Here is a 27,432-nt window from a genome sequence, read left to right on the forward strand (position 1 = left end):
GCAAACTCCATCTCCCGGGTTCAAGCGATTGTCCTACCTCAGCCTCCTGAGTAGCTGGGACTATAGGCATGTGCCACCACACCCAACTAATTTTTGTATTTTTAGTAGAGACGAGGTTTCACTGTTAGCCAAGATGGTCTCAACCTCTTGACCTCGTGATCTGCCTGCCTCAGCCTCCCAAAGTGCTGGGATTACAGGAGTGAGCCACTGCGCCCGGTCTAATTGGTTTTTAAATAAGACATCAGTTATGGAATCTTAACTCAGGTTTCCAAAAAAGTTAATTCTAGACTAACAAAACTCAAGAAACTTAAAGATACGTCCTATAATGAAGCATTTACTTTTCTAATAAAAATAGTATTTTGGGGCCAGGTGTGGTGGCTCATGCCTGTAATCCCAGCACTTTGGGAGTCTGAGCCGAGCAGATCACCTGAGGTCAGGAGTTCAAGATGAGCCTGGCCAACATGGTGAAACGCCATCTCTACTAAAAATACAAAAATTAGCCGGGCATGGTAGTGTGCACCTGTAATCCCAGCTATTAGGAAGGCTGAAGCAGGAACACTTGAACCTGGGAGGCGGAGACTGCTGTCAGCCAAGATTGCACCACGACACTCCAGCCTGAGCAACAGGGTGAGACACTGTTTCAAAAAAAAAAAAAGAAAAAAACCATTCAATGTGTAACTACATCTGAGGTGATGGATATGTTAATTAGCTTGATTGTGGTAATCATTTTAAAACGTATACACATTTCGAAATATCACATTTTATACCTTAAACACATACAAATTTTTAAAAATCAGAAACTAAAAACAAAAACAAAGCATTCCATGTCCAAAAAGTGGCTGTCACCTCTGCCTTAAACATAAGATTGTATGGGCTGTAAAGAACAGAGTGAGGTAGGCTGGGCACAGTGGCTCACGCCTGTAATCCCAGCACTTTGGGAGGCCGAGGCAGGCGGATCACTTAAGGTAAGGAGTTTTTAAGACCAGCCTGCCAAACATGGCGAAAGTCTGTCTCTACTAAAAACTACAAAATAAATTAGCTGGGTGTGGTGGCACACACCTGTAATCCCAGCTACTTGGGAAGCTGAGGTATGAGAATCACTTGAACCCCAGAGGTGGAGGTTGTAGTGAGCCACGATTGCACCACTGCATTCCAGCCTGAGCAACAGAGACTCTGTCTCAAAGGAAAAAAAAAGGAGAGAAAAGAGTGAGAGAAAGAGGTGAAAAAGGTGAACCAGAAAGCATAGTTCTAGACCAGGCATGGTGGTGCACACCCATTGTCCCAGTTACTTGGGAGGCTGAGGCAGCAGGATCACTTGAGCGCAGGAGTTCAAGGCTGGCCTGGGTAACATATCAAGACCCAGTCTCTCTTTTTTTTTTTTTTTTTGTATTTTTAAGTAGAGACAGGGTTTCACCGTATTAGCCAGGATGGTCTCGATCTCCTGACCTCGTGATCCACCCGTCTCGGCCTCCCAAAGTGCTGGGATTACAGGCTTGAGCCACCGCGCCCGGCCAAGACCCAGTCTCTTTAGGAAAAAAACAAAACAAAACAAAACAAAACAAAACAAAAATGGCATCAAGGCACAGTTCTAGAGAGTCTTTTGTTTTGTTTTGTTTTTGAGATGGAGTTTCCCTCTTGTTGCCCAGGCTAGAGTGCAATGGCGTGACCTCAGCTCATTGCAACCTCTGCCTCCCAGGTTCAAACGATTCTCTTGACATGGCCTCACAAATAGCTGGGATTATAGGCATGTGCCACCCACACCTGGCTAATTTTTTGTATTTAGTAGAGATGGGGTTTCACCATGATGGTCAGGCTGGTCTTGAACTGCTGACTTCGGGTGATCTGCCCGCCTCAGTCTCCCAAAGCGCTGGGAGTACAGGCGTGAGTCACCACGCCCGGCCAAGATATTTGTATTTTTAAACACTAGAACAGTAGCACAAAGACCAGTAAAGAGATGGGACTATAACTGAGAAGGACCTTTTTATTATGAATTGCCTTTTGCTGACTGTCTCCCTCATCAGTCTCCCTAAAAATAGGTTTCACAGTGTTTATACTTATTAGTCTCTGCCCATAACTAATGGAATTCAGGTTTGAGTTTCAGTCAATAAATATTTTAGGCCAGGTGCAGCGGCTCATACCTATAATCCCAGCACTTGGGAGGCCAAGGCTGGCAGAATGCTTGAGCCCAAGAGTTCTAGACCAGCCTGGGAAACATGGCAAAACCCTGTCTCTACAAAAAATACAAAAAGTTAGCCGGGCGTGGTGACATGTGTCTGCAGTTCCAGCTACTCAGGACGCTGAGGAGGAAGGGTCACTTAAGCCTGGGAGGTGGAGGTTACAGCAACCACAGATTGTGCCACTGCATACCAGCCTGGATGACACAGCACAACCTCGTCTCAAAAAAACAAACAAACAAACAAACAAACCCATAATAATGTTTACATTATTTGAAAATGAGACTAAATATTCATTACCTTAAGCGCTTCTTCATATTCTCCTAAAAGGACAAAAAATATACAACATGATATTTCTTCACACACCCCAAAAGATTCTATTATTTTTAAATTATTTTTATTTTGTACACATCCATTCATTCATTCAAGAACCAAAGATTCTTTTTTTTTTTTTTTTTTTTGAGACGGAGTCTCGCTCTGTCGCCCAGGCTGGAGTGCAGTGGCCGGATCTCAGCTCACTGCAAGCTCCGCCTCCCGGGTTCCCGCCATTCTCCTGCCTCAGCCTCCCGAGTAGCTGGGACTACAGGCGCCCGCCACCGCGCCTGGCTAGTTTTTTTTTGTATTTTTTTAGTAGAGACGGGGTTTCACCGTGTTAGCCAGGATGGTCTCGATCTCCTAACCTCGTGATCCGCCCGTCTCGGCCTCCCAAAGTGCTGGGATTACAGGCTTGAGCCACCGCGCCCGGCCCAAGAACCAAAGATTCTATAAGATTAAGTATAGCCAATCCTAAAGATGAACTGTACAACATGAGGAACATATTATAGTTAAATAATCGTATATTATATTCATGATTTTTGCTCAATGAGTAGATTATGGCTGGTTTCTGGGGAGGGCTCAGGGCACCACAGGGCCACTATAATGAGATGATGGATATGTTAATTTGCTTCACTATAGTAACCACTGCCACGTAACATTGTGGGCAACCACGTGTATGATGGTGATCCCATAAGGTTATAATGCCACATTTTTACTGTACCTTTTCTATGTTTAGATATGCAAATACCATTGTGTTCCAACTGTCTATAGTATTCAGTACAGTAACATGCTCTGCAGGTTTGCAGCCTAGGAGCAATAGGTTACATCGTATCTCCTAGGTGTGTAGTAGGCTATATCATCTAGGTTTGTGTAAGTACACTCTGTGATGTCCATACAATGACAAAATCACCTAATTGATGCATTTCTCAGTACATATCCCTGTCATTAAGTGATGCATTACTGTATATGTATTTCATAACATCATGTTGCACACCTTCAATATATACAATAAAATTTTTTTAAACATACAGCCAATCCTGACATTAAAGAATTCTTAGCTTATTATATATGAACAGCAACTATCTTTTGCTGACAAACTCCCTTCTTCTTGCAAACAGAATCTACTGTAGATAAGTTCTTCCTCTTAAATCCCTCTTTCATCACTACTGGGAGTCTTCCAGTTACAAAATCTCAAGCCAGGTCCCTCACGTTTAGGCACTGTGATGCTCAGGACTCAAGAGAGTTCAGTGTTAATACTATCATTTCACCTGATTAAAATAAGATTTTAGGGGCTATCCTGGGAAACTAATTTTCAACTATAACATGGTTCCTATGGGAAAATGCACTCCAAGCTCTGAACATCTGATAAATAAACTTTTGGAATACCACTTGTTTGTAAGTTCATATTAACATATATACCAAGTCAGAAACAAATGCAATACCATGGGAATACTTATATATATTGAACTGGGAGGCATATTAATTTCAGAGGACTGGTATCTTAAATTTGAGAACCTCCCGTTAAAGCTGTCCTTAGGGTCCATTCAAAGGCATCATCCTGTATATAAAAAACTGCTATTCAATAAAATCCCCCATGTAACTAATGTCCATCAGTGCAATGTCAATTTATGGTATACTAAATTCCAAACTCTAAAATTAATACTGCAATAAGGTTTGAGTATAAATAGAAATGCCTCAATGAGCAGATTAAGGCTTTTAAATAAGGTTGAACAGACTCTCTCAGGGACTCACCTTGACTGTTGATGGATACCTACAAAAGGAAAAAAAACAACAGTGAACTATAAGTGTCTCATCAATCGAGCATTTCTGTCACTAGGACCAGCCCCATAGGACAGATAGAAACTCAGGCCAAGCCTTCAGCTTTTCCGTATCACTTGCTAGTCATGAATAATACTTAAGAAATTTTGGCCGGGCGTGGTGGCTCAAGCCTGTAATCCCAGCACTTTGGGAGGCCGAGACGGGTGGATCACGAGGTCAGAAGATTGAGACCATCCTGGGTAACACCGTGAAACCCCGTCTCTACTAAAAAATACAAAAAACTAGCCAGGCGAGGTGGCGGACGCCTGTAGTCCCAGCTACTTGGGAGGCTGAGGCAGGAGAATGGCGTGAACCCGGGAGGCGGAGCTTGCAGTGAGCTGAGATCCTGCCACTGCACTCCAGCCTGGGCGGCAGAGCGAGACTCCATCTCAAAAAAAAAAAAAAAAAAGAAATTTTAAGGCTGGGCATGGTGGCTCACGCCTGTGATCCCAGCACTTTGGGAGGCCAAGGTGGGCAGATCACGAGGTCAGGAGATCAAGACCATCCTGGCTAACACAGTGAAAGCCCGTCTCAACTAAAAATACAAAAAATTAGCTGGGCGTGGTGGCGGGCACCTGTAGTCCCAGTTACTCGGTAGGCTGAGGCAGGAGAATGGCGTGAACCCAAGAGTTGGAGCTTACAGTGAGCCAAGATAGCGCCACTGCACTCCAGCCTGGGCAACAGAGCGAGACTCCGTCTCAAAAAAAAAAAAAAAAAGAAATGTTATTGCTTATCTACTGTGCCCTCCTTTATTTCAGATATCTTAAGAGGCAGTGCAGTATAATGGTTAGGAGCTTGAGTTCTACAGCCAGAGGGTATGGACTGAACCACTACTTTACTACTTCCAAGTTTTTGTGCATTTGGACAAGTTATTTTCACCTCTGTGCCTTAGTTTCCTCATGGGTAAAATAGTGATGATAATGTACTCAATACATGGTATTGTTGCTAGTAGTCTGACACACTGTAACCACTCAATAAAGCTTAGCCATTAGCCTGGGCAACGAAGGGAGACCCCATCCCTCCAAAGAATTAAAAAATTCTGCCGGATGCAGAGGCAGGTCCTGGGTACCCAGAAGGCTGAGATGAGAGGATTCCTTGAACCCAGGAGCTCTAGGTTGCAGTGAGCTATGATCATGCCAATGCACTCCAGCCTGGGCAACAGAGTGAGACTCTGTCTCTTTAAAAAAAAAAAGCTGGCCGGGCGCGGTGGCTCAAGCCTGTAATCCTAGCACTTTGGGAGGCCGAGACGGGCGGATCATGAGGTCAAGAGATCGAGACCATCCTGGCTAACACGGTGAAACCCCATCTCTACTAAAAATAGAAAAAATTAACCAGGCATAGTGGCAGGCGCCTGTAGTCCCAGCTACTCAGGAGGCTGAGGCAGGAGAATGGCGTGAACCCAGGAGGCGGAGCTTGCAGTGAGCCGAGATCGCGCCACTGCACTCCAGCCTGGGTGACAGAGCGAGACTCCATCTCAAAAAAAAAAAAAGCTTAGTCATTATATTTGTATTATTATAAACTAAGTGGTACCTTATGCTATATGTGAACTTAAGGTCACTATATAATTTTAAAAGTTATCTTGGCCACGTGTGGTAACTCATGACTGTAATGCCAGCACTTTGGGAGGCCAAGACAGACCAATGGCTTGAGCCCAGGAGATCAAGACCAGCTTGGCCAACATGGTGAAATCCCGTCTCTACTAAAAATAAAAAAATTAGCCAGGCATGGTGGTATACACCTGTAATCCCAGCTACTCGGGAGGCTGAGAAAGAAGAATCACTTGAACCCAGGAACTGGAGGTTGCAGAGAGCTGAGAACGCACCACTGCACTCTAGCCTAAGCAACAGAGTGAGAATGTGTCTCAGGAAAAAAAAAAAAAAAGTTATCTCAGGCCAGGCATGGTGTCTCACACCTATAATCCCAGCACTTTGGGAGGCTGAGGTGGGAGGACTGCTTGAGTCCAGGAGTTCAAGACTGGCCTCAGCAACATAGTGAGACCCCGTTTCCTTTTTAAAGTGAAAGTTATCTCTGAGATATTCTTCAATGTTACTTCTCCATTTCTCAATTCCATCTCAGATGCTGCAAGTCTTCTTAGAATATTCAATTATCAAATATATTTAAAACACCACACAAATGAGTTAAACACTATTTTGAATTTTTTTTTTTTTTTTTTTTTTTTGAGACGGAGTCTCGCTCTGTCGCCCAGGCTGGAGTGCAGTGGCCGGATCTCAGCTCACTGCAAGCTCCGCCTCCCGGGTTTACGCCATTCTCCTGCCTCAGCCTCCCGAGTAGCTGGGACTACAGGCGCCCGCCAACTCGCCCGGCTAGTTTTTTGTATTTTTTAGTAGAGACGGGGTTTCGCCGTGTTAGCCAGGATGGTCTCGATCTCCTGACCTCGCGATCCACCCGTCTCGGCCTCCCAAAGTGCTGGGATTACAGGCTTGAGCCACCGCGCCTGGCCTATTTTGAATTATTAAAGCCCGTATCACTGGAGAAATAAGATTGCTATTCTGAACACCTAGCAATAAGTATTTACCTCTTCATTTTCCTCATCCAGGTATTTTATTTGAATAGTATTCAGATCAAATGAAACTTTTACCTACAAAAGAAATACACATTTAAAGGCAGGTTATAATGTATTTAGAAGTCAAAGGATGAGCTGGGCACATTTCATTACATATTAAATATTTTATACGGTTAAAAAAAATCCACAAAATCAAAAGACAAACAACAAACAACCGTAACAACCCATACCAAAGGGTTAGTATCTGCGACACACCCAGAGCATCAGCAAAACTGCTAATGATACAGTTAACAACCCAGGTAAAAATATACATAAAATTCAGGGAAAAGGAAATCAGAACACCTAACAAGCACATCAGAAGGCTTTCAAACTTTCTGGTGGTCAGAACAATGCAAACTGAAGCAATGAGATGCCATCTCATCAGAATAGCAAATTGTGCGTGTGTGTGTTTGTGTGTGTGTCTGTGTGTGTGTTTTGGGGGGGTAGGGGACAGCAAACGTTTTTTAAAGTCATAACATCCAGTGTTGTCAAAAATTCAGGACATTGTCATGTATTTCTGTGTGCTGCTACAATTGTTCTGCAAAGCATTTGGCAGAATCTATTAAAATTCCAAATAAAAGGCTTTGTGACCCATTAATCTCACATTTGTAATAGGACACAGTTTATCCCTAGAACAGTGTATAAGTTATGTGTATAGATGGATACCTCCTGAAGTTTCATGATAGGAGGAAAAAAAACAAAAAGCATCTTTTGGTTTTTTTTTTTTTTTGAGACAGGTCTCATTCTGTGGCTCAGCCTGGAGTGCAGTGGCTCGATCTTGGCTCACCGCAGCCTCAACCTCCAGCACTCAAGCAATTCGTCCACCTCAGCCTCCAGAGTAGCTGGGACCACAGGGGCCTGCTACCACGCCCAGCTAATTTTTGTATTTTTTTGATAGAGATGGGGTTTTACCATGTCGCCCAGTCTGGTCTCAAACTCCTGAGCTCAAGTGGTCCACACGCCAGGGACTCCCAAAGTGCTGGGATTCCAGGCGTGAGCCACTGTGCCCGGCCAAATAATGTTTATAGTATGATCCTAGTATGTTATCTGCATGAACATGGAAAATGAAAAGTACATACAGGGCTGTTAACATTGGTTACCCAAAAGAGGTGGGAGTAACAGATGAGGGGAGGGAGAGTGGAGGGCTATTAACTGCTTGAGATGGTTTCTCTTCTTAAAATGGGCATGTATTATACTTTTACACTTAAAATTTACAATAAAGAAAAAAGGCAAGCTCTCAGCTCATTTAACTACTAGGAAAAGAAAGATAACTGTGATTTTCACATCTTTTCACAAACAAGATCTAACTTCTTTCTGAATCTAATCTTTTTTTTTTTTTTTTTTTTTTTTGCGACGGGTGTCACTGTCACTATTAGGATTCAGGTATTTGCTGGAAGGCAGGCAGACAACTACCTTAGATCATCTTTTAAGATCTACCATTTCTTTCCCTTTTCAGTTACCATCAGATATAACCAGGTAAACGTAGAATTTTACCAAAGGGTTTCAGTAGAGAAACACATCAACACAGGAAGTAAAACATTCACCACTGCAAACTGAACAAAAATAGAAGAGTACAAAGGGCAAACCAAGAGGAGGAAAAGCCTTAGCAAAAAAACGGAACAGATGAACTGCTGTCTAAGCAGGTATGAAAGTTTTTCCTGCTCAACTGTGAGATACTCAACCTCTGACCTAGCAATAAAAACAATCGATAGGTTCTTGCAAAACACAAGTTATATCCTTGTGCAAAACACAAGTCATATCCTCACTCACGCAAGAGAACATTTCCTTGGAACCTGGTTGGGGTGGAGCCCACACCAATTCATTCCTCATACTGTTTCTAAAATTAATAGGTTTTCTAAATCCTATCTCACTAAAAACAATTTTACCTTCCCTTTCTAAAATGTTCAAAAGGAAACTTATTTGTTGGCTCCCTTTATTGGGGCACATCTCTTATATGAATACTGAACTCCTATCAAAAGCAATTTTCCAAAAGGCCCAGAAATGGTAACTATGACAGACTTTACAGCTATGAAACAACACTACTAAAAACAGCTACCTTTGGAAAAAATAACCATGCTTAAACCAAGGAGAAACAAAATAAAGTAACACTCACCATAGCTTCAATATCAGCCCAAGTTGTATTTTCTGGATCAGAAACCAGAAAGCTTTGAATTTCATTTTTAAAAGTCACATTTAGAGTAACCTGTGGTTCCATGCTGTGGGGCTAGGGTTGAGAAGGTTGGCAGGGAAGAGAGAAAAACACATTAGAAAGGGTTCTGTAAGTTGCACTAAAAGTTCACTCAGCAAAACTTGTAAGGACCCAATATGGGCTGGGCTTAGGAGACATAGCAATGGACAAAAGAAACACTGTCCCTGCTCTTACTGAACTTACCATCACTGTTAAATAGGAATTGTTTCAGGAAAGAAAGATAGGCTAAAACTATGCCATAAAGACTTGTACTTAAGTCACAAAAATTATTCTTTTTTTTTTTTTTTTTTTTTGAGGCGGTGTCTCGCTCTGTCGCCCGGACTGGAGTGCAGTGGCCGGATCTCAGCTCACTGCAAGCTCCGCCTCCCGGTTCACGCCATTCTCCTGCCTCAGCCTCCCGAGCAGCTGGGACTACAGGCGCCCGCCACCTCGCCCAGCTAGTTTTTTGTATTTTTAGTAGAGACGGGGTTTCACCGTGTTAGCCAGGATGGTCTGGATCTCCTGACCTCGTGATCCGCCCGTCTCGGCCTCCCAAAGTGCTGGGATTACAGGCTTGAGCCACCGCGCCCGGCCACAAAAATTATTCTTGAAGTTATCAGGAACTTCCACATTAGAAACAAAAGTATGCTGAAAGTATTTAAATTTTGACCAAATTCCCAGAAATCCTCTAGCATTTGTAAAATCCTTAAATATTTTATGGTACTTTATGATGACTGGTTAATTAAACAAATCCTTACTAGTAGCAGGACATACCAACATGGATAAGAGAGATAAGGTCTCTGTCCTCAAGGAACTTGTATTCTTGTATGACTTGAGAGTGACATTCTACATTTTTCTTGCAGAAGGAGGGTTGTCATAACTTGAGAACCTAGATTTTCTTTCAGTTTTAAGAACTTACAGGCCAAAACACTAGCCAAGAAACTACACAGAGGTAGCATTCAACGCCCTCCATCCAAGTTACTATGTTTTTTTAACGATCTACTGATTTTTTATTTTATTTATTTATTTATTTATTTATTTCTGAGACAGTCTTGCTTTGTCGCCAGGCTGGAGCACAGTGGTGAGATCTCAGCTCACTGCAACCTCCACCTCCTGGGTTCACGCCATTCTCCTGGCTCAGCCTCCCAAGTAGCTGGGACTACAGGTGCCCGCCACCACGTCTGATTTTTTTTTTGTCTTCTTAGTAGAGATGGGGTTTCACTGTGTTAGGCAGGATGGTCTCGATCTCCTGACCTCATGATCTACCCGCCTCGGCCTTCCAAAGTGCTAGGATTACAGGCGTGAGCCACCGTGCCCGGCCTTGTACTGATTTTTTAAGTGGGGGATTTCAAACGTATATAAAAGTGAAGAGTAATAAACACTTAGTTAAACCAACAATCAACTCAAGGCTATCCTCATTTCACATATACCCCTACATTCCCCACTTCTGCCCCAACAAGTAACTGACAGTAGTCAACTAATGTTTTAACCAAACTATAATAATCTGATTATTTTATATTATTGTATTTATTTATTTTGAGATGGAGTCTCGCTCTGTCGCCCAGGCTGAAGTGCAGTGGCATGATCTTGGCTCACTGCAACCTCTGCCTTCTGGGTTCAATCGATTCTCTCACCTCAGCCTTCTGAGTAGCTGGGACTACAGGCGCCTGCCACCACGCCCGGCTAATTTTTTTGTAGTTTTAGTAGAGATGGGGTTTCACCATGTTAGCCAGGATGGTCTCAATCTCCTGACCTCATGATCCGCCTGCCTCAGCCTCCCAAAGTGCTGTGATTACAGGCGTGAGCCACTACGCTTGGTCTATTATTTTTAATATATAGACATATTTTTGAGACAGAGTCTCATTCTGTTACCCAGGCTGGAACGCAGTGGCATTATCTCGCCTCACTGCAACCTCTGCCTCCCGGGATCAAGTGATTCTCCTGCCTCAGCCTCCGGAGTAGCTGGGACTGTTACAGGTGCGTGCCACCACACCCGGCTAATTTTTGTACTTTTAGTAGAGAAGGGGTTTCACCATGTTGGCCAGGCTGGTCTCGAACTCCCGGCTCACCTCGGCCTCCCAAAGTGCTGGGATTACAGGTGTGAGCCACCGCGCCCGGACTATTTTTTAAAGTATTTTTTATGGGAAAATTTAAATCTATACAAAAGTAGAGAGAATATAATGAATCCCTATGGACCCATGAGCTAGCTTCTTCCATAATTATCAACTCAGGACCAATTTGCTGTAACCAAAGGTTTACAGCAATACCGTTTCCCTACTAGATTATTTTGACAGACATCCGTCCTTTTATCCATTAATAATTGAATATGTACCTCTAAAAGACAAGAAGTTTTTAAAAAACAGTGTAGGCCGGGCGCGGTGGCTCAAGCCTGTAATCCCAGCACTTTGGGAGGCCGAGACGGGTGGATCACGAGGTCAGGAGATCGAGACCATCCTGGCTAACACAGTGAAACCCCGTCTCTACTAAAAAAATACAAAAAACTAGCCAGGCGAGGTGGCGGGCGCCTGTAGTCCCAGCTACTCGGGAGGCTGAGGCAGGAGAATGGCGTAAACGCGGGAGGCGGAGCTTGCAGTGAGCCGAGATCGCGCCACTGCACTCCAGCCTGGGCGACACAGCGAGACTCCGTCTCAAAAAAAAAAAAAAAAAACAAACAAACAAAAAAAACAGTGTAGATATCATTATAATACCTAACAAGTTAACAATTCCTTAACGAATTTCTATTCTGATCATTATGTTTTTAATTAAGGATTTTGTTTACTGATGAATGGTTATGTTTAACTGGTTTTTATGACTTTATGAAAAAATAGCTTAGGCTGAGAGAAACAAGATTAAGTCCCAGGGATTTACAGTGTGCTCTGTGGGGCCAGGGCCAGAGACTGGGAGGAGGCGGAGGAGCACACAAACTGGGAAGACTTAGTTTCCAGACACAGTTCTGGCCCATTACTAGACATAAAACTGTGAGCAGGTCAATTCACCTTTGAGCTTCAGTTCTTTAATCTATAACAGGTCTAATATGTCTGCTCTGCCTATCTCACAGTGTTACCATAAGGATCAAATTTAAAATGTGTACACAAGTTCTTCCAAAATGTCATTCAAATATAAAAAATATTATAATAAAGTTCGGGCACAGTGGCTCATGTCTGTAATCCCAGCACTTTGGGAAGCAGAGGCAGGCAGATCGTTTGAGTCCAGCAGTTTGAGATCAGCCTAGCCAACATGGTGAAACCTCATCTCCACAAAAATACAAAAATTAGCTGCGTGTAGTGGCACAGGCCTGTAATCCCAGCTACTCAGGAGGCTGAGGCAGGAGAATTGCTTGAACCTGGGAGGCAAGGTTGCAGTGAGCCAAGATCATGTCACTGCACTCCCGCCTGGGTGATAGAGCTAGACTCTGTCTCAAAAATAAAATAAAATAAAAAACTGGCTGGGTGTGGTGGCTGATGCTGGTAATCCTAGCACTTAGGGAGGCTGAGGCGGAAGGATCATGAGCCTAGGAGTTCCAAGACCAGCCTGGGCAACAAAGCCAGACCCCGTCTCCTTAAAAAAATTAAGTACAGTTAAACATTCTAAAAGATAATAAACCAGTCTTTAGAACCATAAACCTGTAGCGTTTTCCACAATGTAATGCACTGCCCGGTAAAACACTCCAATTAAGACTGTCATTTAAAGGACCCTGAACTCTGTCAAGATCAGGCACTTTTTTGAAACCCTAAGACAATTATCCCCCAATTTTCTCCATTCTGTTTCTACCAAGAACCAAGTTCACCAGCAAAATAATACTAGTCTCTTAACAACAATCCTGCTGACATCTAGTATTCATTCATATGACATGTAATTATTGGGGTCCTTAAAATTTGAACAGAACCTTTGTCAATTCCCCAGGACCTTAGGCAAAAAATCAGGGAAATGAAGTAATTCTGTCTGCCAAAAGTGGATATTCTGAAACATCACTTTCCAACTTCAAGAAACACACTTCCCTACTTGTGAAGGAAATGAATCTTCCTCTCTTTTTCTCAAATTACACAATTGGAAATTAATTTAGATACTCTGGAGCTCCTCCAGCTGGTGGGCCAACTAAGAGAAAACAGGAAGTCGGAGATTCTAGCTTAGCTGGATCATATCCAGGTCTTCATAAGGAACTCTCTTCCGCTGACATGTAAAAAAATTCTTTCAGCAAGAGCGTTAATCTTGAACGTGTGTAAACACCAAAGCTATGGTTAACCCTATCTCACCCTTAGGTCTAAAGCCAGTATAGTCAGATAGCTGGGTCCTAGGCCTTCAACTTTCATAACTAGCATTATTGTAAGTCCACGCCACTGACTCACCTTTGCTTGGCAAGAGTTAACTTTTCCTCCACGTCGATTTTTTTTTTCACCCTCAACAAAATCCCTTTAATGAAACAGACCTGGCAACCTGAGCTTTGATTTCTGTCTCCACCAGAGGCCTGTACAAGACAAGTTATCCAAGCTTTAAAATGTGTGATCTGAGGCTGGGAGTGGTGGCTCATGCCTGTAATCCCAGCACTTCGGAAGGCCGAGGCCGGAGGATCGCTTGAGCTCAGGAGTTCAACACCAGCCTGGGCTGGTCTTTCTTTGAGAAGGCGAGACTCTGTCTCAAAAAAAAAAAAAAAAAAAAAAGTGTGCTCTAAAAGGTGGGTGTTTGACAAAAAGTAAAAACAGTGCCTTTCCAAAATCGAAGGCCCCTAACCAAGGAGATCTCTTTAAGGTCTCGAAAAAAGGAGGATGGAATGAAAAGGATGTGTAGGTAGTATCATTTTTTTACTTGCAGAGTTTATCCTAGTCTTCCAGCTATCGTTTCCTAGCACTCAATGTTCCCAAGACAGTGTCACCACCCCGACTCTCATTTTCTTTGCCCAGGCCCTCATTCCACTGGGGAGTCGTGGCCTTCCATCGGTAGAAGCCGATGTTCTGAACCATGGACTCTCCAACTCTCCGGCGCTTTTCGCCCACTTGGTCCCTCTGAACACGAAGGGCTCTCTCATCCTGTCACTAAAAACATTAGCTGTCCCGAGACACGAAAAAAGTCGCCCCACCTCTTTGCAGGATTCCTCCCTTGAACTTCCCCAAACCCTCTTAGTGTGACGTGACCCCACCCCTAAGTAACCTCAGCTGCTTCCTTACCAGCTTCCCGCCCCCGGGGGGCGCCTGCCGGAGGCCAACGCAAGGACCGTCAGCTGCCAGTTCTGCCGCTATCCCTGTGGGGTGATTCTAACATGGCGGATAAAGACAGTAACTAGTCCCCTGTTTCGCCGACTTTTCGCCAAGATGATTGGCTCTTGCCACTTGTCCCTCAAAACGACCACCACATTGATTGGTGAAGATTGCGCCGACGGGGCGGGGCAGAAGAAACCTGAAGCCGAACAACAATAACAAACATTGGGCCGAGGGGCGGAACTACGAGTGCGCAGACGTGGACCAGAGCGGTTTCTCCTTCCCTAGGCAAATTCGGCGCCCACTGCGTCCCCGCAGGTCACTGACCTTACAGGACTACTTGCCCAAGACTCGTGAGGCTGGATGGGAATTGTAGTCTTCCTAGGAGTTGTCGGTATCTTTTTGGCCTAGTATCTGCTCTCAAGATACGAAAACATAACAACACTCCAATCCACAACTGTTGACATGTATAAGCGCGCGGAGGTCTCCAATCTATCCACTGGATTTCCGTGAGAATTGTGCCCGCTTCGGTATTGGATATTCCTCTCCATAAGACTACAGTTTCCAAGGAACAGCGTGGCGAAGGCCTTTCATTCCGCAACGCATGCTGGAAATAGTAGTTCTTTCCCTCCACCCCCCCCACAATGCTTTTATTTACCTAAACTGGAGACCTCCATTAGGGCGGAAAGAGTAGGGGAATGGGACCTCTTCCTACGACTGCTTTGGACACTATCTTACACTCATACTCAGGCCTCAGGTAGCGATTCTGATCTTTGTACAGCGATTACTGTGACGTAATAAGTCGCAACTGGAAGCGTAAAGGCGAGAGGGCGGGCGCTTTATGGCAAACTCAGGTAGAATTATTCCTCTTCCGTCTCTTTCTTTTTACGTCACCCGGGGCAAACTGGGTGGCCAATCCAGAGTCCCGAGAGACGATAGGCTCTTTCTGTCCCGCCCTTCCTTTGTGTCTTGATTTCCTAGTCTGAGAGGCTGTTGCTCAGGGGTTTCCGTCTCAACGGTAAAGCGTGGGAATTACAGGTAAATTAAAACTGTGGAACCCCTTTGCTCAGCTGCCGCCAAGGTGCTCGGTCCTTCCGAGGAAGTTAAGGCCGCGTTGGGGTGAGGCCTTCACTTCTTCCGGCGACTAGCACCGCGTGCGGCAGCCCCAGCCCCACACTCGCCCGCGCCATGGCCTATCTCTCCGAGCTCGCCTGCATCTACTCTGCCTTCATTCTGCCCGACGATGAGATGACTGTCACGGAGGGTAAGATCAATGCCCTCATTTAAGCAACCGGTGTAAATGTTGAACCTTTTTGGCCTGGCTTGTTTGCCAAGGCCCTGGCCAACGTCAACACTGGGAGCCTCATCTGCAATGTAGGAAAAACAAAAGCAAAAACGTGACTGAGCGGCGTGAGCTCGCTGAGACTTTCTGGACGGGGGACAGGCCGTGGGGTTTCTCAGATAACTGGGCCCCTGGGCTCAGGAGTCCTGCACCCTCTGCTCTGGGTAAAGGTAGAAGAGCCCCGAAAAAGGGACAAGGACCCAAGGGATGCTCCGGGGGACAGGCGAGGGAGAGTGAATTTCCGAAGCAGGCAGATGGGTATTCTTTAGGCGGGGGGGACGCGGAACCTGAGAGGCGTAAGGCGTTGTGAACCCCCTAGGGAAGGGGGCAATTTGTAGGTCGCGAGGGAAGCACTAAGGATCAGGTAGGGGACACCGTGTGTCCGAGGGGGAATCCTCGTGATAGGAACTGAAATGTGCCTTGAGGGGAACACCATGTGTATAAGAACATCAGCTGGTTGCCGGGGACGGTGGCTCACGCCTGTAATCCCAGCACTTTGGGAGGCCAAGGCGGACGGATCACGAGGTCAGGAGTTCGAGACCAGCCTGACCAACATGGTGAAACCCCGTCTCTACTAAAAATACAAAAATTACCCGGGCGTGGTGGTGCGCGCCAGCTACTCAGGCGGCTGAGGCAGGAGAATCGCTTGAACCCGGGAAGCAGAAGTTGCGGTGAGCCGAGATTGCGCCATTGCACTCCAGCCTCGGCGACAGAACGACACTCTGTCTCAAAAGCAAACAAACACCGGCTAGTATTTATGAGAGGATGGGCCCTTGCGGAAGAAGAGGTGCCAGGAATATGTCTGGGAAGGGGAGGAGACGGGATTTTGTGGGAGGGAGAACTTAAGAACTGGATCCATTTGCACTATTGAGAAAGCGCAAGAGGGAAGTAGAGGAGCGTCAGTAGTAACAGATGCTGCCGGCAGGGATGTGCTTGAGGAGGATCCTGAGATGAGAGCAGGTCACTGGGAAGGGTTAGGGGCGGGGAGGTGTTGATTGGTGTTGGTTTCAGTTTTATGCATGAGAAAGGAAACAGCCAGAAGCATTGGAGAAAGCTAAGGCAACCACCACTTACCCGGTCAGTCACTCGCCTGTAGCTTTCTCTTTCTTGGAGAAAGGAAAAGACCCAAAGAGTTGGAAGCGATATGTGAAAAAATACAGAGTATATGTTGTCTAATTACAAAAAGCAACTTCTGGAACCTTTAAAAAGAAAGGATTTTGTATTCTGAAACCTTCCAAATCTTAAATTTATTTTATTTTATTTATTTATTTTTGAGACGTAGTTTCTCACTTGTTGCCCAGGCTAGAGTGTAATGGTGTGATTTGGGCTCACCGCAACCTCTGACTCGTGGGTTCAAGCGATTCTCCTGTCTTAGCCTCCCGAGTAGCTGGGATTGTAGGCATGCACCACCATGCCTGGCTCGTGTTTTTGTATTTTCAGTAGAAACGAGGGTTCTTCATGTTTCAGGCTGGTCTTGAACTCCCGACCTCAGGTCATCCGCCCATCTCGGCCTCCCAAAGTGCTGTGATTACAGGCGTGAGCCACCACGCCCAGCCCTATTTACCTTATTTTAAAATGATAAAATGAAGTTGTCATTTTATAAACCTTTTAAAAAGATATGTTTTTCTAATGTGTTAAAGTTCATTGCAACTGAAAGAAATAGATTTTTTTACCTGCTGTTCGTGTTGAAGAAGTACAAAATGTCCTTAATGCTATGCAGAAAATCTTAAGAGTGTCCAATCTGGTAAGTCACTACAAGAGGGTATTAGAGATTCCTATAGATTATCTCCTATGCAAATGAACAGAATTGACTTTACATAGTAGGGAAGAAAAGACATGTCTAGTAAGATTAGGCTATTGTAATTGCTGATTTTCTTAACTGAAGAACTTTAAAAATGTAGAAAATGACTCCTTGTTCTCCATCCACTCAGCCTCTCCCACTCCTCTCCTCTTCAAAACAAATCCTGTGGTCCAGTAAAGACAGGGACCCTGTCTTGATTGGTTCTGCACTGGGGCAGAAATCTAGTTTAGATTAACTGGCATTTTGGTTTTCTTCTAGCTCTAAAACCAGCTTCATCACTTGAAATGGCAAAATAAATCATGAATGAGGCCATGGGTGGTGGCTCATGCCTGTAATCCCAGCACTTTGGGAGGCCAGGGTGGGAGAATCATGAAGTCAGGAGATCGAGACCATCCTGGCCAACATGGTGAAACCCCTTCTCTGCTAAAAATAGAAAAATTAGCTGGGCGTAGCGGTGCATGCCTGTAATCCCAGCTACTCAGGAGGCTGAGGCAGGAGAATCACTTGAACCAGGAGGCAGATGTTGCAGTAAGCCAGTATCGTACCACTGAACTCCAGCCTGGCGACAGAGCCAAACTCCATCTCAAAAATAAAAATAAATAATAAATAATCGGCCGGGTGCAGTGGCTTATGCCTGTAATCCCAGCACTTTGGGAGGCCAGGGTGGGCAGATCACAAGGTCAGGAGATTGAGACCATCCTGGCTAACATGGTGAAACCCCATCTCTACTAAAAATACAAAAAATTAGCTGGGCGTCGTGGCAGGTGCCTATAGTCCCAGCTACTTGGGAGGCTGAGGCAGGAGAATGACATAAACCTGGAGGTGGAGCTTGCAGTGAGCCAAGATCTCAGAACTGCACTCCAGCCTGCCACTCCAGCCTGAGCGACAGAGCAAGACTGTCTCAAAAAAAAAAACGTGGATGATTGGTGTCCTTTAGGGGATAAGTCTGAAAGAACCTTCCTCTGAAACTGGCTCTGTACATTTAAATAAGAATACTGCAAGTCATCAAAGCCTTTAGCAAGTCTGACTCTTGGAGTGAGCTTTTGTTTTTCTTGGTCTATAAAAGGAAAAGGGGACTGTACTATTCACATTTTGTTTTTGAATTGAGGTATAATTTACATACAATGAAATGCAGAGGTTTTTTTATACAGGATCTCTGGTGCTATCACAGCTCTTTGCAGCCTCAACCTCGGCAGGCTCAAGCGATTCTCCCACCCCAGCCCTCCAGAGTAGCAGGGACTACAGGTGTGCACCACCATGCCCAACTAATTTTTGTATTTTTTTTTTTTTGTAGAGATAGGGTTTTGCCATGTTGGTCACGCTGGTCTCAAACTCCTGACTTCAAGTGATCTACCCACCTTGGCCTCTCAAAGTGCTGGGATTACAGGTGTGAGCCTCTGCACCCAGCCATGGTCTGAAAATCTTGATTGAAATACTACCTTTTCATTTCCAGACAGTGCTATTTAAAATTACAACACCCAGGCCGGCGCGGTGGCTCAGCCTGTAATCCTAGCACTTTGGGAGGCCGAGACGGGCGGATCACGAGGTCAGGAGATCGAGACCATCCTGACTAACACGGTGAAACCCCGTCTCTACTAAAAACTACAAAAAACTAGCCGGGCGAGGTGGCGGCGCCTGTAGTCCCAGCTACTCGGGAGGCTGAGGCAGGAGAATGGCGTGAACCCGGGAGGCGGAGCTTGCAGTGAGCCAAGATCTCAGAACTGCACTCCAGCCTGCCACTCCAGCCTGAGCGACAGAGCAAGACTGTCTCAAAAAAAAAAAAAAAAAAAAAAAAAATTACAACACCCTCAAGACACACTTTATCCTCCATTCCTGCTGCTTCTCCATAACATTTATGACTAGCTGACATTCTATGCAATGTATCCATCCTTTATTTCTAGTACCACAGAATGTAAACTCCAGGATGGCAGCAGAGATTTTTGTTTTGTTTATGTACATCTGTATCTTCAGTAGTTAGAACAGTACTTGGGACCTAGTTGCCACTCAATAAACATTTGTCAAATAAAATAATAAACTAAACTACATTAGTTCTTCGATTAATTTTTTAAAATATGGTTGTTAGTAGTGAGTAACATTCAAAAAATGTTGAAAATTTGTACCTATTGCCTGTTACCCACAATAAAAAAGGGTAAATTCAAGGAAATTTTCTTTTGTGTTTTATGAAAATTGTTTTTCGTATTTGGAGTCATGTCAGTCAGATTAAGGAAAATGCAAGTTGTGTTTTCTTTTTTTTTTTTTTTTTTTTTTTTTTGAGACGGAGTCTCGCTCTGCCGCCCAGGCTGGAGTGCAGTGGCCGGATCTCAGCTCACGGCAAGCTCCGCCTCCCGGGTTTACACCATTCTCCTGCCTCAGCCTCCCGAGTAGCTGGGACTACAGGCGCCAGCCACCTCGCCCGGCTAGCTTTTTTTGTATTTTTTAGTAGAGACGGGGTTTCACCGTGTTAGCCAGGATGGTCTTGAACTCCTGACCTCGTGATCCGCCCGTCTCGGCCTCCCAAAGTGCTGGGATTACAGGCTTGAGCCACCGCGCCCGGCCTGCAAGTTGTGTTTTCAGAGAGATAACAAGATTTATAAATAACCATCCTCTCCCTTGCCCTTCAACATTTTAGCGAAACAAAAATAAAAGGAAAACAAGATTTACAATTTATCAATTTATTGAAAATTAGAGCCAGAGAAGCAGGAAATGACATGTAGGAAAAAACTGCTTTTGAAAAAGCACAAAACTTACTCATGACAATCAGAGTGATCAAAAAAAATCCTCAATAGTGTGGCATTTGGATCCATTTATCTTTACATTTCCATGGGACAGAGTCATAAAAATAGGATGTTCTTTCTCATTCTGGCAAATTAAACCATCAATTAAAAACTCAGATACATAAAAAGTAAAGATGTGCCGGGCGCGGTGGCTCAAGCCTGTAATCCCAGCACTTTGGGAGGCCAAGGCGGGTGGATCACGAGGTCAGGAGATCGAGACCATCCTGGCTAACATGGTGAAACCCCGTCTCTACTAAAAATACAAAAAACTAGCCGGGCGTGGTGGCGGGCGCCTGTAGTCCCAGCTACTCGGAGGCTGAGGCGGGAGAATGGCGTGAACCCGGGAGGCGGAGCTTGCAGTGAGCTGAGATCGAGCCACTGCACTCCAGCCTGGGCGACACAGCGAGACTCCGTCTCAAAAAAAAAACAACAAAAAAACAACAACAACAACAAAATTAAAGATGTAAGAATGAAAGTTAATGCTAAATTTTTATTTTCAGTCAGCTATTGTATGTTTTCTAGCTTTTCATTGCTTTTTTTCTTGTTTTCTCTTAGATTACTTTTTTTTTTTTAAGACGGAGTTTTGCTCTTGTTGCCCAGTCTAGAGTACAGTGGTGCCATCTTGGTTCACTGTAACCTCTGCTTCCCAGATTATAGTGCTTCTCCTACCTCAGCCTCCTGAGTAGCTGGGATTACAGGCGCACGCCACCATGCCTGGCTCATTTTGTATTCTTAGTAGAGATAGGGTTTCACCATGTTGGTCAGGCTGGTCTCAAACTCCTGACCTCATGATTCACCCGCCTCGGCCTCCCAAAGTGCTGGGATTACAGATGTGAGCCACCACGCCTGGCCTAGATTAATTTTTAATGGTTCTTTAGGCTCATATGTATGGAAAGCTCTAGGATGGGGATCATATTTCACTTCCTTTTAATACAGTACCCAGTATAGCACAATTTGCAGTTATGTCTTAATATGTGATTCCTGATCATGACTGGAAACAGTGTTATTTGTGGTAGCTATAGGGTAGGTAAGGATTTCATCCTCCTTTAGGTTTCTTGAACTAAAATTCCTTCTGCTGGCCTCTAAGTCACTATTGGCAGCTATTTCCGATAATTGGTAGTTCTCTGTAACTTTTTACCTATGACTATAACATTTTTGACTTTCAGAAGAATTTGCTAAAATGTGTACACCAGTGGGTTGTTGTTTTTCAACCTAAACCTAGCTGCTTTTCCAGTCACTTATCCGTATTGGAAGCTCAAAATGCAAATATACAGTAGGCCTAAAATATTGCCTGGTTTGAGAAGTGCTTAAAATATTTGAATCATTTTTATAGTAAACATTTACTCTCATCAGGACCTAGAAGAGGAACATTTTAATTTTTTTCCTATTCCCTTTTCACAGTCTTCTTTGAGCATTCATTACCTTTTTACATATTGGAGTTTTCATCTGTTCAAAGTTTGTGTTTACAGTGTGTTTATATAGTTTAGATAATAATTACTATACTGAAATATTATTTCAGAATTGAGTCAGTGGTGAGAATGAAAGCCATCTGGTATGATAACTGAATCCAATTTTTCTTTTACGGAGAATTTCTTTGAAATGTAGCTTATTTCAGAAATAGAGATTTAGTAACAAATCAGTTTTCTTTGTCAAGGTTGTTTTTCTTTTCTTTTTTTTTTTTTTTGAGACGGAGTCTTGCTCTGTCACTCAGGCTAGAGTGCAGTGGCGCGATCTCGGCTCACTGCAAGCTCTGCCTCCCGGGTTCACGCCATTCTCCTGCCTCAGCCTACCGAGTGGCTGGGACTACAGGCGCCTGCCACCACGCCCGGCTAATTTTTTGTATTTTTTTTTTTTGAGACGGAGTCTCACTCTGTCGCCCGGGCTGGAGTGCAGTGGCGTGATCTCGGCTCGGCTCACTGCAAGCTCCGCTTCCCGGGTTCACGCCATTTCCTGCCTCAGCCTCCCGGGTAGCTGGGACTACAGGCTCCCGCCACCACACCCGGCTAGTTTTTTGTATTTTTTTTTAGTAGAGACGGGGTTTCAACGTGTTAGCCAGGATGGTCTCGATCTCCTGACCTCCTGATCCGCCCGCCTCGGCCTCCCAAAGTGCTGGGATTACAGGCCTGAGCCACTGCACCCGGCCAGTTTTTGTACTTTTAATATAGATGGGGTTTCACTGTGTTTGCCAGGATGGTCTTGATCACTTAAGCCTGGGAGGTGGAGGTTGCAGCAACCCCCGATTGTGCCACTGCATGCCAGCCTGGATGACAGAGCACAACCCTGTTTAGAAAAAAAAAAACCCATAATATTAAATTATTTGAAAATGAGATTAAATAATCATTACCTTAAGCGCTTCTTCATATTCTCCTAAAAGGATAAAAAATATACACCATGGTAGTTCTTCACACACCCCAAAAGATTCTATTATTTTAAAATTATTTTTATTTTGTACACATCCATTCACTCCTTCAAGAACCAAAGATTCTATAAGATTAAGTACAGCCAATTATTTTTATTTTGTACATATCCATTCATTCAAGAATCTATAAGGTTAAGTATAGCCAATTCTAAAGATGGACTGTATAACATGAGGAATGTATTATAGTTAAATAATCATATTAATGATTTTTGCTCAATGAGTAGATTATGGCCGGTTTCTGGGGAGGGCTCAGGGCCACTATAATGAGATGATGGATATGTTAATTGGCTTCACTATAGTAACCCCTGCCACGTAACATTTTGGTCAACCACGTGTATGATGGTGATCCCATAAGATTATAATGTCACATTTTTACTGTACCTACTGTACAAATGCAACACTGTGGGAATACTTTTATGTCTTGAACTGGGAGGCATATTAATCTCAGAGGACTGGCATGTTAAATATGAAAACCTCCCAATAAAGCTGTCCTTAGGGTCCATGCAAAGCTATCATTCTATATACAAAAAACTGCTATACAATAAAATCCCCTATGTAACTAATGTCCATCAGTGCAGTGTTAATTTGTAGTATACCAAATTCCAAACTCTAAAATTAATACTGCAATAAGGTTTGAGTACAAATAGAAATGCCTCAATGAGCAGATTAAAGCTTTTAAATAAGGCTGAACAGATTCTCTCAGGGACTCACCTTGACTGTTGATGGATACCTACAAATGGAAAAAAAACAACAGTGAATTATATGTGTCTCATCAATCGAGCATTTCTGTTACTAGGACCAGCCCCATAGGACAGACAGAAACTCAGGCCAAGCCTTCAGCTTTTCTGTATTACTTGCTAGTCATGAATAATACTTAAGAAATTTTATTGCTTATCTACTATGCCCTCCTTTATTTCAGATACATTAAGAGGCAGTGCAATATAACGGTTAGGAGCTTGAGTTCTACAGCCAGAGGGTATGGACTGAAGCCTGACTTTACTACTTCCAAGTTTTTGTGCGTTTAGGCAAGTTATTTCACCTCTCTGTGCCTCAGTTTCCTCATGGGTAAAATAGTGATGATAATGTACTCAATACATGGTATTGTTGCTAGTCTGACACACTGTAACCACTCAGTAAAGCTTAGCCATTAACCTGGGCAACAAAGTGAGACCCCATCCCTCCAAAGAAGTAAAAAATTTTGCCAGATGCAGAGGCATGTCCTAGCTACCCAGAAGGCTGAGATGGGAAGATTCCTTGAACCCAGGAGCTCTAGGTTGCAGTGAGCTATGATCATGCCAATGCACTCCAGCCTGGGCGACAGAGTAAGACCGTGTCTCTTTAAAAAAAAAAAAAAAAAAGGCTTAGCTATTATATTTGTATTATTGTAAACTGAATGGCTTACACTATATGTGAACTTAAGGTCACTACATAAATTTTTTTTTTTTTTTTTTTTCTGAGATGGAGTCGCCCAGGCTTGAGTGCAGTGGCGCAATCTCGGCTCACTGCAAGTTCCGCCTCCCGGGTTCACGCCATTCTCCTGCCTCAGCCCCCCGAGTAGCTGGGACTACAGGCGCACACCACCACGCCCGGCTAATTTTTTGTATTTTTAGTAGAGACGGGGTTTCACCGTGTTAGCCAGGATGATCTCGATCTCCTGACCTCATGATCCACCCGCCTAGGCCTCCCAAAGTGCTGGGATTACAGGCATGAGCCACCACGCCTGGCCACTACATAATTTTAAAAGTTATCTTGGCCAGGTGTGGTAGCTCACGCCTGTAATCCCAGCACTTTGGGAGGCCGAGGTGGGCCGATTGCTTGGGCCCAGGAGTTTGAGACCAGATTGGCCAACATGGTGAAATCCCGTCTCTACTAAAACTACAAAAATTAGCCAGGCGTGGTGGTATACACCTATAATCCCAGCTACTCGGGAGGCTGAGACAGAAGAATCACTTGAACCCAGGAACTGGAGGCTGTAGTGAGCAGAGATTGCACCACTGCAATCCAGCCTAGGCGACGGAGTGAGGCTCTGTCTCAAAAAAAAAAAAAAAAATTATCTCAGGCCAAGCATGGTGTCTCATCCCAGCACTTTGGGAGGCTGAGGTGGGAGGACTGCTTAGGCCCAGGAGTTCTAGACTGGCCTGAGCAACATAGTGAGACCTGTTTCCTTTTTGTTTTTTTTTAAAGTGAAAGTTATCTCAGATATTCCTCAATGTTGCTTCTCCGTTTCTCAACTCCATCTCAGATGCTGCAAGTCTTCTTAGAATATTCAATTATCAAATATATTTAAAACACCACACAAATGAGCTAAACACTATTTTGAATTATTAAAGCCCATATCACTGGAGAAATAAGATTGCTATTCTAAACACCTAGCAATAAGTACCATAATATACTTTACCTCTTCATTTTCCTCATCCAGGTATTTTATCTGAATAGTATTCAGATCAAATGAAACTTTTACCCACAAAAGAAATACACGTTTAAAGGCAGGTTATAATGTATGCAGAAGTCAAAAGATGAGCTGGGCACATTTCATTACATATTAAATATTTTATACGGTTAAAAAAATCCACAAAATCAAAAGACAAACAACAAACAACCATAACAACCCATAACAAAGGGTTAGTATCTGCGACACACCCAGAGCATTAGCAAAACTGCTAATGATACAATTAACAACCCAGGTAAAAATATACATAAAATTCAGAGAAGAGGAAATCAGAACACCTAACATCAGAAGGCTTTCAAACTTTCTGGTGGTCAGAACAATGCAAACTGAAGCAATGAGATGCCATGTCATCTGAACAGCAAATTTTGTGTGTGTGTGCGTGTGTGGGAGCACAAAAAATGGGAAGACTTGGGTTCCAGACACAGCTCTGGCCTATTACTAGACATAAAACTGTGAGCAGGTCAGTTCACCTTTAAGATTTAGTTTTTAATCTTTAATCTATAAAATAGGTCTAATATGTCTGCTCTGCCTATCTCACAGTGTTACCATAAGGATCAAATTAAAAATGTATATGCAAGTTCTTTCAAAATGTCATTCAAATATAAAAAATATAATAAAGGCCAGGCACAGTGGCTCATGTCTGTAATCCCAGCACCTTGGGAAGCAGAGGCTGGCAGATTGCTTGAGTCCAGGAGTTCGATACCAGCCAAGCCAACATGGTGAAACTTCGTCTGTACCAAAAATACAAAAATTATCTGCGTGTAGTGGTGCAGGCCTGTAATCTCAGCTACTCAGGAGGCTGAGGCAGGAGAATTGCTTGAACCTTGGAGGCAAGGTTGCAGTGAGCCAAGATCATGCCTGTGCACTCCCGCCTGGGTGATATAGCGAGACTCTGTCTCAAAAATAAAATAAAAAATTGGCCCGGTATGGTGGCTCATGACTATAATCCTAGCACTTTGGGAGGCTGAGGCGGAAGGATCATGAGCCTAGGAGTTCAAGACCAGCAACCCCATTTCCTTTAAAAAATTAAGTTAAACATTTTTAAAAATAATAAACCAGTCTTTAGAATCATAAACGTGTACTGTTTTCGACAATATAATGCACTGCCCTGTCAAACACTCCAATTAAGACTGTTATTTTAAGGACCCTGAACTCTGTGAAGATCACGCACTTTTTTGAAACCCTAAGACAATTATCCTCCAATTTTCTCCATTCTTTGTTTCTACCTAGAACCGAGTGCACCATAAAAATAATACTAGTCTCTTAATAACAATCCTGCTGACATCTACTATTCATTCATATGAAATGTAATTATTGGGGTCCTTAAAATTTGGGCAGAATCTTTGTCAATTCCCCAGGACCTTAGGCAAAAAATCAGGGAAATGAAGTGACTGACTTAGTCTGCCAAAAGCAGATGTTCTGAAATATCACTTTCCAACTTCAAGAAACACACTTCCCTCCAGGCGCGGTGGCTCACGCTTATAATGCCAGAACTTTGAGAGGCCGAGGCGGGTAGATCATGAGGTCAGAAGATAGAGGCCATCCTGGCTAACACGGTGAAACCCCCGTCTCTACTAAAACCACAAAAAAATTAGCTGGGCGGGGTGGCGGGAGCCTGTAGTCCCAGCTACTCGGGAGGCTGAGGAGGCAGGAGAACTGCGTGAACCCCGGAGGCGGATCTTGTAGCGAGCCGAGATCGTGCCACTGCACTCCAGCCTGGGGGACAGAGGGAGAACTCCGTCTCAAAAAAAAAAAGAAAAGAAAAGAAAAAGAAAAAAACACACTTCCTACTTGTGAAGGAAATTAATCTTCGCATCTTTTTCTCAAATTACACAATTGGAAATTAATGTAAATACTCTGGAGCTCCTCCAGCTGGTGGGCCAACTAAGAGAAAACAGGAAGTGAGAGATTATAGCTTTGGCTGACAAGTAAAAAAAAAATTCTTTCAGCAAGAGCATTAATCTTGAACGTGTGTAAACACCAAAGTTATGGTTAACCCTATCTGCCCCTTAGGTCTACGGCCAGTATAGTCAGATAGCTGGGTCCTAGGCCTTCAGCTTTTCTTTTTTTTTTTCGAGACGGAGTTTTGCTCTTGTTGCCCAGGCTGTAGTGCAATGGCGCGATCTCGGCCCACCACAACCTCTGCCTCCCAGGTTCAAGCGATTCTCCTGTCTCAGCCTCCCTAGTAGATGGGATTATAGGTATGTGCCAACACGCCCGGCTAATTTTGTATTTTCAGTAGAGATGGGGTTTCTCCATGTTGGTCAGGCTGGTCTGGAACTCCCGACCTCAGGTGATCCGCCCGCCTCAGCCTCCCAAAAGTGCTGGGATTACAGGTGTGAGCCACCGCGCCAGGCCTGGCCTTCAGCTTTCATAACTGGCATGATTTTAAGTCCA

The 27,432-nt window shown here is 44.0% G+C and overlaps 2 protein-coding genes across 14 annotated transcripts in view; one reads left to right on the forward strand and one right to left on the reverse strand.

Annotated features, from left to right (window-relative positions):
* NBR1 (NBR1 autophagy cargo receptor) overlaps positions 1–27,432 on the reverse strand; it is a 55,555-nt gene that overhangs the window by 27,216 nt on the left and 907 nt on the right. For 3 of the 7 annotated variants that reach the window (XM_033182865.1, XM_033182864.1, XM_033182866.1), the window contains exons 1-5: positions 14,221–14,546; positions 8,984–9,094; positions 6,844–6,906; positions 4,242–4,260; positions 2,475–2,497 (exon numbers count right to left, since the gene is read on the reverse strand). In XM_033182865.1, coding sequence (XP_033038756.1) covers positions 2,475–2,497; positions 4,242–4,260; positions 6,844–6,906; positions 8,984–9,085 — 207 coding nt within the window. In that variant the 5' untranslated portion in view covers positions 9,086–9,094; positions 14,221–14,546. Of the gene's footprint in view, positions 1–2,474; positions 2,498–4,241; positions 4,261–6,843; positions 6,907–8,983; positions 9,095–14,220; positions 14,547–14,577; positions 15,131–22,511; positions 22,535–23,297; positions 23,317–24,984; positions 25,048–27,432 lie in introns of those variants that run through there. The other 4 variants (XM_033182861.1, XM_033182863.1, XM_033182862.1 and 1 more) reach the window with 4 other exon arrangements.
* The window catches only part of BRCA1 (BRCA1 DNA repair associated), a 101,008-nt gene continuing 88,758 nt past the window's right edge, over positions 15,183–27,432 (forward strand). For 5 of the 7 annotated variants that reach the window (XM_033182851.1, XM_033182859.1, XM_033182858.1 and 2 more), the window contains exon 1: positions 15,381–15,514. The gene's annotated coding sequence lies outside the window, so the exon portion shown is untranslated. Of the gene's footprint in view, positions 15,289–15,380; positions 15,515–27,432 lie in introns of those variants that run through there. The other 2 variants (XM_033182854.1, XM_033182856.1) reach the window with 2 other exon arrangements.

This window comes from Trachypithecus francoisi, unplaced genomic scaffold (genome assembly GCF_009764315.1).
Source record: "Trachypithecus francoisi isolate TF-2019V2 unplaced genomic scaffold, Tfra_2.0 Lachesis_group20, whole genome shotgun sequence".
In the NCBI taxonomy this organism is placed as follows: domain Eukaryota; kingdom Metazoa; phylum Chordata; class Mammalia; order Primates; family Cercopithecidae; genus Trachypithecus; species Trachypithecus francoisi.